Below are 15,572 nucleotides of genomic sequence, written 5' to 3'. Positions count from 1 at the left end.
AAGGATTCTCCTTAGAAGAGGGTCGGGCCTTGGTTGATTCCAGTCAGGTATCTTGGCCTGACATTCGGCCTTCAACTTGTTTACTTCCTCAAAGATCTGCAGGACAAAGGGGCCCTGAGTGGAGTCATGTACTACTGGAACCTTCCTTTGTAAGTTTCTATCACCTCTTGGAAGTAGGAAAGTTTGATCAAGGGCATGTGGTCTTTCTTTAGGTTCACTATACTGGCTTATAGGGCATGCCTGTTGGTAGCCCTTCGAGTCTTTTACACCCTTATATTCCTCTATGACTTGTTGCTCATTCCTTGGATTGGTAACTGGCCTAGGTCGTGGTAGAGGACCGAGTCTTTCAGAAACCCTTGGGTCATTAATCCTTTAACTTATGTGGATAGGGTTCTCTTAACACTGCCTCAAGAAGTCTCGACAATCGCGATAAACAGCGTTCGATCTTTCCACTCCCTCTGCAAGAAGGTGCCTCCCTCCACTTCTTCTGCTTCGGGTCGAAGCAGCTAGGTTGAGAGAAGTCTGACGTTGATCAATACATTGATGAGTAGCTTGCTCCTAATTAGGAATATCCATGTTGAAGACCGATGAACCCCCGTGTTGAGGGGTACCCAGGTGATGGCTGACGTCCACATGGGTAAGGGCTCATATGACTGAGTATGCCTAGCCTTATGAAGCATTTTAAAGAGCTTCTCATACTGCTCCTGGAGGATTTCTTTTTCATTGTTATCTTGTTGTTCTGAGCCTACAACTATTCGACTTTAGCTTGAAGAGCAAACTTCTTTCGTTCCTTCCTTCGTTGCCTAACACCAGGCACAAAGGGAGTGTGGTTCTGTGTGCTATGGCTTCCTTCACTCCCTATGTTGGAGAGGGATGCCTATTCAAATGAGAGTGGAACGATGGAAACCAACTTTACAAAGTTGGAGAGAGTAGGAATAAGTGTCGTTTCCCACAAACGACGCCAAATGTTGATGCACAAAATCAGTGAAGACTTTGGAACAACTAAAGTGTCAAGTTTATGACCTTTACTCGGTTGCTCCGGTCACCTGTGAGGATAAAATGTAAATAGATAGAGATAGGAAAGCAAACACAAGATGTACGTGGTTCACCCTAAGTTTGGCTACGTCCACGAAGTAGAGGGGTTCTCATTAATAATGAAGGGTTTACACAAATACATAATTTTAAGCACAATTACCATCAGTCTGTGATTGATTCTGATGTTGATATATGTCGTGCTATGGACATCCTGGTTGGAGGGAAACTCTTGTGCTTCGGCATGAGTGTCTCAGCATGAACCCCTTAGTGGGTCCTTGAAGGTATGACGTTGACCGATGCTTGGTAGTTTCGGGATTTATCAAGTATGGTACAAACATATCCTATGAACAAAATCATTCATTCTTTATCGTCATTGATTTACGATTTATCTCAACTAATCCATTCATCAATCCTAAAACCTTAATCAACCCCTGTTTGTCGTTAAGGCTTGGTATGCTTTATTTTCTTCAAAAATTTCAACGTACAACATTTTACTTGATCTACGTTTGTTCAATGCTTTTATTTAATTTTATGGGTAAGTGGGGTCGACGAGGAAAATAAGGATGCAGATGAATTTCTTCACATCACGTATAGTGAGAAAGAGAATGTATGTGGATTATTTGAAGAGCAAGAATGCTCGTAATTAATCCGTGGGAGCTTTGAGCTCGATTTTCTGACCTGTTTAGTCATTACGGTTTGTCTGGATCCTTGGCATCAACGGCCATATAGTATGGCGCTATAAGAATTAGTTTTGCGACATGATAGGGGACTTTGCATGGAGTCGGAAACATTTTGTTGATTTGCTGTGATGTTCTATGTCTAATGGTCAGCAGTTACAAATTTGGTTATGTCTCAGTGTCAGTTTTATATTATTACTTGATCGAAGGAAGATGAGATTGTAAGACTGAATATTTTTGTTGCAAATCGATGACTAGCATGAAAAATTGTAATGGCAAAAATAGCTATGGACGGACATAACTATTTTTGCCATTACGTTAATGGACCCACCCCCTTGACGTCGCTCGCAACGATCAAATGTTAATCAAAGAATTTTAGAAAATAAAAAATTAACGAGAAACCCAAACAAGAGATTCATTTTGAGCAAAACTTTATTCAAAAAATTATTTTGATTTGTTTTGACATGAAACTTGTTCTGATCGAGGCATCGATGTTGATACTCGGAAGAGAATACGCTCTCTTGTACCACTGTGGAGTGGTTTAGTGGTTGAGGATAAATTCCAGACCTGTATTTCACTTGGGTTCCATTTTTGTTGTTAGTGAATCACACGATCGTGATCAAAAGAGGTTGAAATCTCTTTGTGAGTCTTCTCGACTGCTGTGACAAGGTAACTAGCTAGTTCATTTTAAAAAAAAATTAAAAATTGATAAAAAAAAAACTGAGGAGTGGAAGTTAGTGTTGACGTCATACCAAACTACTTTTATCAATAAAATACTGTGCCATTTATTCAAAGATTAAAAAAAAAAAAAAAAAAAAAAGAACGAACGTCAACCAGTGGCCGTCGATTCGCTAGGTGCCATGCTAAACCAGATCTGGACCGTGGATGAGCTCGATCTGCAACTCAAACTGACGTGGCATTTAACTGCATTTTGAATCCGGCTTTGAAGTCCGGACTATATATATGCATATATCCACATCATAAATAAAATTAAGAAAACAAAAATAAAAATAGAAATTCGAAGCATAATAATAATAACGACAATGTGTAAGAGAGAGAGAAGCACTGAGAGTGGGACTCGAAGACTTTTCTGAGCTCCAAATCAACCAACACGAACTCAAATCTCTGTAAGTTTCATACCCTAATCAATTTTTATTCAATTTTAATTACCAATTATTTTTTTTTCTTCTGCTTTTTTTCTGTAAATTTTTGTTCTCTTTGGCGGTGTAGTTGGGGATAATTGAGGTGCAGAGCTTAGGGTTTCCAACTGGTTGTTGCAGCCCTCAAACGTTGTGAATTTTGCTTGATTTTTACTGGTTATTGTGCATAATTGGATTTTTTTTCTTGGTTCTGTTTGGTTGCCGAGAAAGCTGAAAAAAAGAAGAAGATAATTTCTTTGCTATATTTTTTTTTTGTTCTATTAACGCCGTTTGTTGAAAAGCTGAGGTTTTTGAGTTAGTTAAAGCAGTGTAGAAGCTAAAGATTTAAAATTTTCCTGTTGGGCTATGCATGTTATTTACTTGGTCCAGATTTAGTTAGGGATTTCAATTTTCTGGGGACTGTCATTTTTTTAATTTCCATTGCATTTTTCTCCTAGATTCTATTGTTGTTCTTTGGATTATTATTTGTTAGAGCGAAAGCTGTAGTTGCCACATTTTCAAACTTGATGAATTTTGTTTGAAAATTTCCTAACTGTTGACATTATATTTGTTTGAAACTGTTATGGTAACCGTTAAATTTCTATCAGCGTTCTTTTGCATAATACGTTATGCATCCCTAAATGGATATACATTTGTTTCAGGGGTTTCTCTAATCAATTTTGCGACGAAGGTAATCTGTTTTTGGTTAAATGATCATGGGTGAAAAAGACATGGTGGCCAATGACACTGAAAAAGTGGCAAATGGGACTAGCCAGTTAGAGAAAACTAGCAGAGATGCAACTGAGAAAAAAGGGGATGAAAGGGTTGAGGTAAAAGAAATGGACGTAGATAAGAAAGGTAATGAGATCGATGAAGTGGAGAAAATGGATGAAGACCAAGAGACCAACGGAAGCAAAGTTGAACAAGTGAAAGACGAAGCTGAAGGACCCAAAGTTGAGGAATTGAAAGAGGAAACTGGTCCAGATGAAGTTAAAAAAGATGACGAGAATGCACAAGTTGAGAAAATGGACAAAGACCTAGAGGCTGATGGAAGCAAAGGTGAAAAGGTGAAAGAAGGAACAGAGGAACTCAAAGTTGAGGAAAAGGAAGAAGAAACTGCTCCAAATGAAAAAGAGGAGACTGAAGAAAAGAAGGAAATTGAAGTGGAAGAAGAGAAGGTTGATGGGCTTTCGGTGGAGGAAGAGAAGGAAAAAGTGAAGGTTGAAGAGAAGGAAGAAGAGAAAGAAGAGATAGTAGAAGATAAGGAAGAAGAGATGGAAGAAGAGAAGGAAGAAGAAAAAGAAGAGATAGTAGAAGATAAGGAAGAAGAGATGGAAGAAGAGAAGGAAGAAGAAGCTAAGGTGGAGAAAGGGCCAAGGAAGCGTGCAAAAGGAAAGAGTGCAGAGAAAACCATAGAGAAGAAAAAGAAAGTTGCAGAAAAGAAGGAGCCTGAGCCAAGAACTCCTGCTACTGATCGGCCTGTTCGTGAGCGGAAATCAGTTGAAAGGCTGGTGGAAGCTATTGAAAAGGATAATGCCAAGGAATTCCATATAGAGAAGGTCTTCTTTTTATTTGCTTTCTGTTCTATAGATATCACTTTCAGGTTATGTATTACCGAGTAATATTTTGTTTATAGTTTTACCTTAAATATTGTAGGGACGCGGTACACCATTGAAAGACATACCTAATGGTACTGTTCCTGCCCTATTGTTCTCCTATTTTTTATCGTACTATTTATGAACCTCACTTTGGTTCTCCCTGTTAAAGTTTTGTACATTTTAATTTCTTTTAAATGAACGTCGTATCAATCCAGTAATCCACTTGCATATTCTTTTCCAATTTAAACTCCTTTCAGTAGTAACTACATCGACATATTTTTAGCTTCATAGGGTAGCTTCATAGGGGGCTGTGTAGGGGTCAAAGCTTTCAGTGGTCACTTTTGTTTTGGAAGATATTTTCATGTTCTGTATGTTGTCCGAGGGATCTGGTAGTAATGTATCTGGAAGGAATATAAGTGGTTGCCCTTTAAAAGTTTACCTAAAGTTTGACAAGGAGGGCTCAAATGCACAAACCCTTATTTTGGAACATCATGATGTTATTCCTACCTGGGGTCTTGTGTGGTTGGTTTGGTCAAGTCGGTGAATATGAGCTACTGTTTTAGGGTTTTTATTGCAACAGGGAAGAGTCTTTTACATCTATACCTCACATATTGGGTAATATGATAGTAACTAATGTTGGTTCAGAGTTAGTGTGGTGTCTTGGATTCATACATATAGTAATTGATATTGGTTTACATACCATGGGTTCAACATGAATTACATGTAGTATCCAGAACTCTATAAAAGGCTTGGGAGAGCTTTTTCTTTCATTGAAACTAATGAATTTAGAGACCTTTCCAGTGAGTGAGCAGCATATGTTTCTCTTTAGATTTTGTGATGTAACCTACCTCTAGGTGTGATTCCTATGGTGGCTCCTAGAACGCTATCACTGTGATGGGAGTTTCTGTCTTGACTTTTATTTTCATGAGTCTAGCATTTCCTTATCCACCGACAATTTACATCAACCAAAAAGCACAAAACAGTACTTCCACATTTTGCTTCTTGTCGTGTATCTGGTTGTCCATATCATGTATATGAAAAGTTAGGCTAAGTGTAGAGTACGAAGACTTGACTAGCATTCAACTGCATTTAATACTTTAATTTATAAATTATGGAGATTGTTTGTTCAATTATTGGCAATTAATACTTTTTTGTCGTGTTTTTCCTGTTAACCAATTGCGTACAAGAAATCTATATCTAACTCTCTATGTGATGTATTGTATATTTTCAAATAGATTATTTACTGAGAATTTAGGTCTTCTCTTCCCCATCCTTTTAATTTTTTACATCAAAGTACGAGACTAAATTATTGTCCAAATTATTGTCCCCTTGATTCATAACAACCTGATCTTGCAACTAGGGAGTTGTTTAAGGCTATATTCATCATGGCAATGCAAATGGTTGATGTTTGTCTTATTCAAATTGTTCAGTGGCTTTCAAGTTGTCAAGAAGGAAAATTGATGATAACATAAAACTACTTCATACTATTCTTTTTGGAAGGAGAGGAAAGGTAATTCATTTACTGCTTACTCCTTTTTTTTTAGGGATCTGTTATTAGTACTCCAAAAATCTCATTCTGCAATCATCACAAGTTTATTTTTCTTTCTAATTATTTTTTGGAGTGCAAAATAAGATTTTGGGAGTGCCAATAACAATTCCCATTTTTTATTTTCGATCATTTTTTCCTCACCCAACTTGGTGACAAGAATGTGGTACTGCAAAATTAAACTACATGCATAAAATCTCTCGGGAGATTCTGAAGGCAGTATTCTTCAAATGTAGTCTGAAATGATATGTCTATGTGGCTTTCCTTTAATTTTGCAGGCACTTGAGGTCAAGAGTAATATATCCAGGTTTTCTGGTTTTGTGTGGCGTGGAAATGAGGTAAAAGATGCATAATGAATAAACAAATTATCTTTGCTGCATGCGTTTGACATGTTCTAGTGCTTTGAGGGTGTTATCACTAAAATTTTAAGTGATATCATAGTGAGGTTCAAATGTTGTCATTGTTGCAGGACAAGCAAAATGCTAAAGTAAAAGAAAAATTTGACAAGTGTAATAAAGAGAAGTTACTGGACTTCTGTGATCTGCTCAACTTATCAGTTTCCAAAGCTACTACTAGGAAGGTTTGCTAACTTTCTATTGCTGCTGCTACCTTTTTGGTTTGGAAATTTGTTCCTAAATCTTTATATTTGTTGTGTTGAATCTATTACTTGTTCACTGACTAAAGTAACTTGCTCCCCAGTGGGGATGTTTCTTGATGGTTGATTACCTTACATTACACACATTGTTCAATTCAGACATAATTGTCTGCTCTTGTAATCCACAAAATTGATAATTTAACTGTGAGTGGACCTTTAGACGCAACAGTTTATCCGATTTTGCTTTCTCTAGTAAAAAGAAAGGGTTGATGTATCGTGGCATTATCTGAAACACTGGTTTTGGTGGCATATCAGAAATGAACTTTCGGCCTAATTTGAAAAACTAATGTTGTTATTGACAAAGTTGGGAGGACAGTTGCTTAAATGAGCTGGAAAATGCAAATGCAGGAGGATATAGTTGCAAAGCTCATTGAATTTTTGATGGCTCCTCATGCTACAACTGATGCACTCCTCGCAGAAAAAGAGACGGTTTGTTTACTTGCAATTTTTCTCACTCGGAGAGAATTGTTTTCTAGAGCTGTATGTTAATACTTTTCATTTCCTGTTTCAATGTCAGCCAACTAAGGGCAACAAGCGCAAGAGGGCAACTAAAGGAAGTCCTTCAACATCTGGGGGCACAAGCTCAAAGCGCCCAGCAAAGGTGTTATTTTTGCATCCTGTGTATATAAAGTTGTGACTTGTGCATTGGTATAATAGCCTAATTGGCGAATAAATTTTTTTTTCATCTTGCTGTAACTATAAAAGGTTCTACTTTAGCAGAAGTTGGTATTCTTTTTATTTGTATTTATTTCTTTAAATTTGGTCATGTTCTTATATTCATTAAGTGTGTATAAATTTTGCACTTTGGACAACACTTTGTCTTGCCATTTTAGTTAAGCTTGTGTCTTCTAATGAATGTTATATGTTTCTTTGTCAAACTTACTAGAGTGTCTGACGGGTGCACTATTCCATGGCCTCTGTGTGTATGGAATGTGGCTTCTTAATTCTTTTCAGTGTGTATAGAATGGGGAACTATTCCATGGACCATCTCTTTACGTAGCATTGGTGGATCTTAAGATAAGAGCACTTATATGCACTGTTGCCAAAGTTTGTACTGATTGTGAATTTTACTGCAATTCCATGAAAAATAAAATGTTTTATAAGAATTTATCTAGAGAAGAAACATGCATGCAACCTGCATTGGATTTTTTCTGTTCATTCTGTTTAGAGGGCTTTGTGCCACTTAATGTTTTTTTTATCTTATTTATTTTTTCAAAAAATTAATTTTTGTTCTGTAATTTTCCAGAATCATAGAAAGAATGATGATGATTCAAAAACGGAGGACAAGAGTACACCAGATACAGAAGATGAGTCAGAGGAAGATGTGAAAGCCGAAGAAGAAGAAAATGCTGAGGACGAAAATGAAAATGGTGTACCAGAAAAGTCAGAGGACGTGATGCCTGAGCGTTCAGAAAGTGAGGAGAAACATAATTCTTCCGATGATTCTGAGGCAGAAGTGATAAAAAAGAAGCCACGATCAAAATCATCATTCAGAAAGAAGGAATCTTCTGAAAAAGTTAAAACCAAAAAATCCAGAGTTTCTGCTAAATCTACTCCGCCACCTAGTAAAAGACAAAGGAAATCATCAACAAAACGCACTCTGGTTGATGATGACAGTGATACAAGTCCAAAGGCATCCTCAAGGAAGAAGAAAAATGAGAAGGTGTCCAAAGAATCTACTCCAAAAAAATCTGCCTCAACGGAAAAAACTGGTATAAACTGAAATCTCTTCTTCCATTACCATCATCACCATCTTGATTATAAGACATTTTTCTTTAATAACTATTTTGGAAGTACTTGTACATCTTTGTTGTCTTCTCGTTTTGTTTAAGTATTGAGGGACAGTGATTTATCTAGTCAATTTTTTTGCACGATTTGATAATGTTGTCTAATACATATTGTTCATAAACAACTGACTCTTTTGGATTTTTTTGGCAAGAATTGGAGCTTGTCTATCGTTTCATCCTAGTCAATAATACTAAATACTATTGCTTATTTGAAGTGAAAAAAGTTGCTAAAGGGAAGGACAAGACCAAGGAGGGAAAATTGAGGCCAACTGATGACAATTTGAGAGATGCAATATGTCAAATTCTCAAACAAGTTGACTTCAATACGGTAAGCTTATAGTACCAGTTGTAGAATGAACTGGTAAATATGTTTGTAAAGGGTGTTTGCATATGATATGCTGAGAACAGTGAGAAGTGAGAACATTATACAGATCAGCAATCAAAACAAGAAGTATCTGAGCCCATTATATTCCTTTGTTTATGCTTACCCCTCTGTCTGGTAAGTGACGGTTCTCATACACTTACAAGTTGTGTTTTCTTTATTCTTCAGGCTACTTTCACCGACATTCTGAAGCTACTTGGTATGCACTCTCGTTTGTATTGTTTTATTTAAATTTTAAATGCCTTCATTTCCTTTTGAATATTCGTGATATCCAAATGTACTAATTTGGTCTCAGCTTTTAAAAGGTCTCCTTTCAGAGAAATTTCTCTATATTTGTTCATGCTTGATGCATCTAGTAAATTGGTTAGAAAAATTGTGAACGTTCATCTGCTGTATGATTGAAGAAATCATTAGTTTTTGTTTTGAAACTTAATGCTTGATTAAATCAACACTCATCTTCTTGAATTCTTAGTTGGTTGCCTTCTTACCTGCCGATTTTCTTTGCAGCCGGGCAATTCGATGCAGATCTCAGCTTAAGAAAGTCAGCCATAAAGCTCATGATCCAGGAAGAGCTTACTAAATTAGCTGACGAGGCAGATGAAGAAGACGAAGAAGGGGATCCAGAGAAAGACGAAACCCAGACTGCTAAGGAAGAGGAGGTCGAAGTCTGACCAATGAGAGGGAATGTGACTGCATGGACATAGTAATAGCTATTTATGTCCCTTTTTTTGTTTTGCTTTTTTGACTTAATGTTAATGCTGCATGTACTATTTAGTCTGTCATCGTTAGTGCTCTGCTTGCTGGCAAGTAAACTAGTAAATTTAAATGTTAAACCAGCGGATGTTAAATTAAGTTGTGCTGCAGGATTGCAGCTTGTTATGTACACATTCACATAATCTATAGGAGTTTTACTGTCTAATATAACCGAACTTTTTGGTTGATAATTTGAGTTTCTACGATTTTCTGAATTTATTACTATGACCCCAATTTTTGGATGTTACTGCTCGATATTTGGTCTATGTTGGACTGATTACATCCATGCAGGAGTGAGAGCCAAACTGATTAAAGTCCTTCAGTGCCGAATCTGCAGGTATGTCCGGTCATTTTGTGGTTGAGCTCATGACTGTTTCTCAATGTTTTGGATCAACTGGCTGACCAGTGGTCACTAATCATATATGATATCTACCTGACAGGTGACTTCTGTGATTTCTTATTCTTTTCCTGGGGTTTAATTTAGAGTTCTATTCTGGCTTTATTTGCTGTCGTGGCGCCTTTCGTTATATGACTAAACAATCTAGAATAAGTTTTTTTAGATTCTAGTCCTCCAACAGTTAATTATGTCTCACCTTGGTCATTCTGTCAAGCCCGTTTGTTTTTCTTCCAAACTAGGTGAACATGTTCGCTCATGTTATTATGCTTCCCTAGTCGCGTACCTCTAGTTTTCTTCTCGTGTCATCCCAAATTGAAGTTGAAACAAGAGAAAGTGGAGACTCAGGGACTAGGTGTGAGTAGAAATGTTTGCCCTGAAAATGACAGAAAAATTAGCAGACGTTGACGGAAGGACGCAAGTGACAACTTCAAGTTTGAGAGCGATCTAGCGCCAATTTACTGTTGGTTGCAATTGGTAAGTTGAGTATTTATTTACTCGAACAACGATTCATAGCGTGAGATAAAAGATGTCACGGATATAAGGATAACGTGTGCTAGGATTGGCCGTGGATTCACAGCTCATTGAATGTCCGGGCTCGCCAACTAGTTATTGCTCTATTGGAAGAGGTCTCTCGTTCGAACTCCCTAAATGCGTTTGACATTGATGGCCTCCTTATGCATTCTCCTCCCCATCTATTTGGGACAGAAAGCCGACCCTTGTACTGCATCACTTTAGGTAGACATCCTCACATGCATATGAATAATTGCCAAGTAGAGGTGCAACTATATTGGAAACCATTTAACTATTTGATTATCATCGACGTGGAATTTGTTCCAATGAAATGTATTTACTGCGAAAAACATTTTGTTCCGACGACTATTGTTGAAAATATTTTACGACTTGCCAATAATAAGACGTTTCCTAGTGATTTCGGAGTTCCTTTTGCAAATGCATTGTTTATAGTGATCCTCTAGACAAAGACAGATTGCTCCACTTGTGAAGTGGACCACATGATTTGCTAATCGGGTTTAGAGACAGTTAATGATATTTTAAGCGCATTTAAACTTTAATTATTGTGTTAGGGGTTTAATATCACCGTCCCATGATATTAAAATACAAGTGTTATTTTCTCCACTACGTTGGAATTTTATTTTGTAGTAATTGGACTTTTTTATTTGTATAGAAAACGACATTTTGTTAATTATTCAACTCGAGCTTACATCCTCAAAAAGTATTTTAAATAATTAAAGCCTGCGTAATTATACATTTGTTGATTAGTTAATAGGGATCTGCTATTGCCAAATTTGTGTCTCCGTCCATGTTTTCTTCTAATTATTCGACACGTGTTTATTAATTTAACTCAAAATTTAACGGGTTAAAAACATTACCTTTTTTAGGGGTTTTAGTTCAAGTCTCAAGTGGCTAAAAACATTTCCTTTGAGATTTAAGATTCGAATATGTAAACTACAAACAGATAGGTACGCACACTCATTTACAAAAAGAAAGATTTAGTGCAAAATTTTGTTTACACTAATTACATGTTAAGAATGGAGATAAATTGTACCGTGTGAATAACCTTGTTAAGGTAACCTTAGTTTTGCGTGGGCCAACAATATAGGACGTCAATAATTTGGCATGAACGTGTCATTTATGGCAATGGAACTTAAACCTATCACCTAAAAATTTGAGAGAAATATTGAAATTGTTTCGGGTTTCCTAATGAATAAAACTCATTTCAACTTGTTTCTTAGACTGTAAAAGGTCGTACCCAGTGCACAAGGCTCCCGCTTTACGCAGGGTCTGGGAGAGGTGAATGTCGGCTAGCCTTACCCCCATTTATGGAGAGGCTGCTCCCAAGTCTCGAACCCGAGACCTACCGCTCATGGGCGAAGGCACTTGTCATCGCACCAAGTGCGACCTCTTAACTTGTTTCTTAGACTGTAATACATTTTATTTTGCGACATTTAGAAATCGTGGATTCAAATTCCAAACCCCTTTATATGGGAGTACAACATGTCGAATATACGGTATTCCAAAGGGCCAAATACCTCTTTGTTGAAACTATGCGAGCAGACTTGGTTAAACCAAACACTATCAACAAAATCCAAAATTAAGTATATTCCAAGTCATATCAGGGTCGTGAAGTCGGCAAAAGTCGGCAGGTTGTATAGAAGAGTTTTTAATGTGGAGATTTTGGAACTACGTTCAGTTGCCTTAATAGTAGGTCACTGTGTGTGACCAACACCCCCTCCAGAAAGTAGAAAGTAGAAGCTCATTTCAACAGTACCATTCAAGGAGAACTTGTACGAAACGAGTTTATCACTATGTGACATTCTAGTTTAATAATGCATGCTATGTGAAGAAACAATATTACCTGTTACATTATCTTATCAAAGCATAATGTCATGATAGCGATGAACATGTTTCATATGAAGTTCGGTCTATGACCAAAGGACTTGATCCTTAGCTTGTTTTCAAGGGGTGCTTGGTGATCTTGTTGATGGCTTCCATTTGCCCAATAGCCTGAGGATCAATTGGAGAGGCGAAATATAAGTTGATGACTTCTTATTGTCGAATTGGCACTCGTTGTCCACGACAATGGTGATAGGAATGCCAAATCTGCAGAGGATGTTCATTCACAAAGTCCTCTATCCTTGCCTCAATGATGGTTTCCAAGAATTCTACTTCAGCCCACTTTGTGAAGTAGTACATTGCCACAGTCACATACCGAACCTTGCCATTGCCTGAAGGCATTGGGGCGATCAAATCAAGACCCTACTAGGCCAAGGGCTGACCATGGGAGTGAGAGGCTTAGGAGGGGCGTGACGAATAGTCGCATAGCACTAACACTTGTCACAAGAGTGAGAGATTTTAATGGCATTTTGGTGAAGTGTTGGCCAATAGTATCCATGACGAAATGCCTTGTGTGCGAAGGGCCTAGATCCAACATGATCTCCACAAACTCCCTCATGTATCTCCCTAAAGACAGCTTCTCCTTCAGTAGGCATAAGTCACCTTAAGGATTGAAGGATCGTAGAGCTTCTCATATTGTTCCTGGAGGACCTCATTCTTGGTCGCTATTTTGTTATTTTGAGCGTCAAACTCTTTGACTCTAGCTTGAAGGTCAACTTGGGTTTTTTATTTCCTCTACTTTGCACTGCACATGAGAGGTGTATTTTGCTATGTACTTTGACCTTCTTCGCTTCCTATGTTGGAGATAGGTACTTGGTCGAAGGAGAGGGTGCGAAATTTGAGACTCATCTTGGTCAAGTTGGTGAGAGTAGGAATCAGTCGTTTCTCACAAACAACGCCAAATGTTGATGCACGAAATTGAATAGACTTCGAGTCAATGTAGAGTGCTATGTAAGGACTTCCGCGAGAGTGCTCTGGTCAAAGGTAGACAGATGAAGTAGCCTGTGAGGAAGATGAGCACGTATCGAAAGGCACCAGTGTTATACCTGCCTAAGAGTCTCTAATGCTTATGTTAACAAAGTATATTTAGGGTGCCATGTGGGCGCGGTGTTTATGGTAATATAGTGTTGAATAGTAAATGTAATTAATCCTTTGAATAGAGTAGAAGTTACCCTTCTATGGAGGCAAAGTTGGAGGAGAGTTCTTGATTTAGGCCAATGGGGGATTGAATGCATTAATATGGTGGTGCCACTTGTCGTGATGTGATTGCCTCTAAATTGGAAGGAAGTCTCCCATTAGTCATGGGATAGTCACATGTCGTGGTGGCCACGTGTTATGGCTCTCATTGCTTGTGAGGTTGATTTGTGCGTTTCAACTAGTGTGTCAAAGAAGGGATCCCTCTGAAAATTATCGATGCTTCCTGTTGATCGATACTCAATAACTTCGAAGTCGATATAATATAGTACAAACATAAGTTATTGTCGAATTTCATAGGAGATTTGATGATTTTCCCAGTAAAATATGAATAATTAAGCATTAGTTTCATCACAATGTGCACTAGAGTTATATAAATTCAGTTTTGTTTTGAGTTTGGGACCATAAACTAAGTTTAATTTCTAAATTATCACAAGTGAAATGATCGAAAAAGACAAATTCTCAAAGCTTCTTAGACTTGGACGTGTCAAATGGGGATTTGCTGTGCCAAGTTGGAAGCAATTCAAGTCATAAATATAAATAATAAACGATATTAAAACAAAAATAAAAGCAACAAATCATGCTTTATAAATAAATTAGTTCAAAATCACACGCTTTAGTAAGGGGTTTGTAGTTTATTTGATTAAAAAAAAAATTTAACGAAAAGTTCTCGGTACTATTTACTTTAACGAAAAATCACATTTTTACATTAAAAAGTCAATCTTGGTACTATTGACTTTATTCTTTATTTTGTCCTTATCGTTAAAACTCAAAGTTTTTAAGTCATTTTCATTAGTTTTTCTAAAAAATTCTTGCACCAAAAAATTTGAGTTTGGATCCTCTCTCATTTAATATCGCTGCAACAAAAAAAAACCTATAATTTGATTTCTTTGTTGTGTCAATTAACTATTTTCTTGCCAACAATCTTTGGTATAGCTGGCCGAGCTATCTTCTTGTTGCATTGCCCCATTCGCTAAAGCAAAACTATAAACATTCCGCTCAAAGACAAAAATTGGATCGGTTCACTTCCACGCATAGTAGCACCTAGGGCGGCCCTGAGAATTTGGGAGACCTAGGCGAGCCTTGTACATTGATGTATAAAAAGAATTCGCTAAATACATAAAAAAATGTATTTCCACATCAAATATCATTTAAAATCAATATCAAAAGAAAATAAATATACAAACATTACTTAAATATTACAAGTCTCATGTTTTTAGATGCAAATGTACTAAATGTTTGCAGTCAAGATTCTAAGATTGAAAGTGAAGAACAATGAAACTTGATGATCAGGAGAGTAAAGAACAAACGAATCAAATATTAATATAATCCATTGAATAAAAAATTATTGAAAAACAAAATATAAATTCGAAGTTTTGATTACCTTAAAGTACAATCTTCAAGATCATGTGATACTTGATTTAAACATTCGATATGAATGGAAATATTGGGAAGTTGAAAGAAAAAAATTGCAAAGGACTTGAGTTTTATAACTTTATATGCACTTGGACAGATGGAATGAGAGTTGGACATATGGATTGGGAGTAAATTTGAAAAACAAGAAAAATTAGTCACTAAAAAGGCATCTCCATATTTTGAACTGAACACCCCAAAGGAAAAGGAAGCTGAACATTTCTACTGCACCAACAACTAAATTAGGATATTTTTTACTTTTTTCTGTATTTATATGTTAATTACATGATATAAAATTTTTGGGGACCCCTCTGAAGTGAGGTCTTTAGGCGGGCGTCTACTTGTGCTACCCTCAGGGCCACCCTTGGCAACACCCTAGCTCAAAGCTCCCCGGAAGGAAGTTTAATGGCTTGACACCAAATCCTTGCCTCGAGACCATAGGATAGGACAAGCGGTGCTGCTCCGTATTAGGTAGGGCTAAGTAAGGATGAGTTTGTTTTGCTCAAAACGACCATGTCGTAAGTTCAAATATGGTTAAATAAATTGGCGACAATATCTTGACAATGTAACAACATATCATCAAT

The 15,572-nt window shown here is 37.0% G+C and overlaps 1 protein-coding gene across 1 annotated transcript; it reads left to right on the top strand.

Annotated features, from left to right (window-relative positions):
* The first annotated feature begins 2,682 nt into the window (after positions 1–2,682).
* Positions 2,683–9,763, top strand: LOC126615328 (DEK domain-containing chromatin-associated protein 4-like). The gene is made up of 12 exons (XM_050283145.1): positions 2,683–2,839; positions 3,514–4,410; positions 4,508–4,541; positions 5,880–5,959; positions 6,274–6,333; positions 6,465–6,575; positions 6,999–7,079; positions 7,168–7,251; positions 7,897–8,362; positions 8,653–8,765; positions 8,988–9,018; positions 9,327–9,763. The coding sequence occupies exons 2-12, from the start codon at positions 3,562–3,564 to the stop codon at positions 9,488–9,490; spliced, it is 2,073 nt and encodes a 690-aa protein (XP_050139102.1). The 5' UTR covers positions 2,683–2,839; positions 3,514–3,561; the 3' UTR covers positions 9,491–9,763.
* The last annotated feature ends 5,809 nt before the right edge of the window (positions 9,764–15,572 follow it).

This window comes from Malus sylvestris, chromosome 3 (assembly GCF_916048215.2).
Source record: "Malus sylvestris chromosome 3, drMalSylv7.2, whole genome shotgun sequence".
Lineage (NCBI taxonomy): Eukaryota > Viridiplantae > Streptophyta > Magnoliopsida > Rosales > Rosaceae > Malus > Malus sylvestris.
This window is presented reverse-complemented; position numbering and strand designations above follow the sequence as displayed.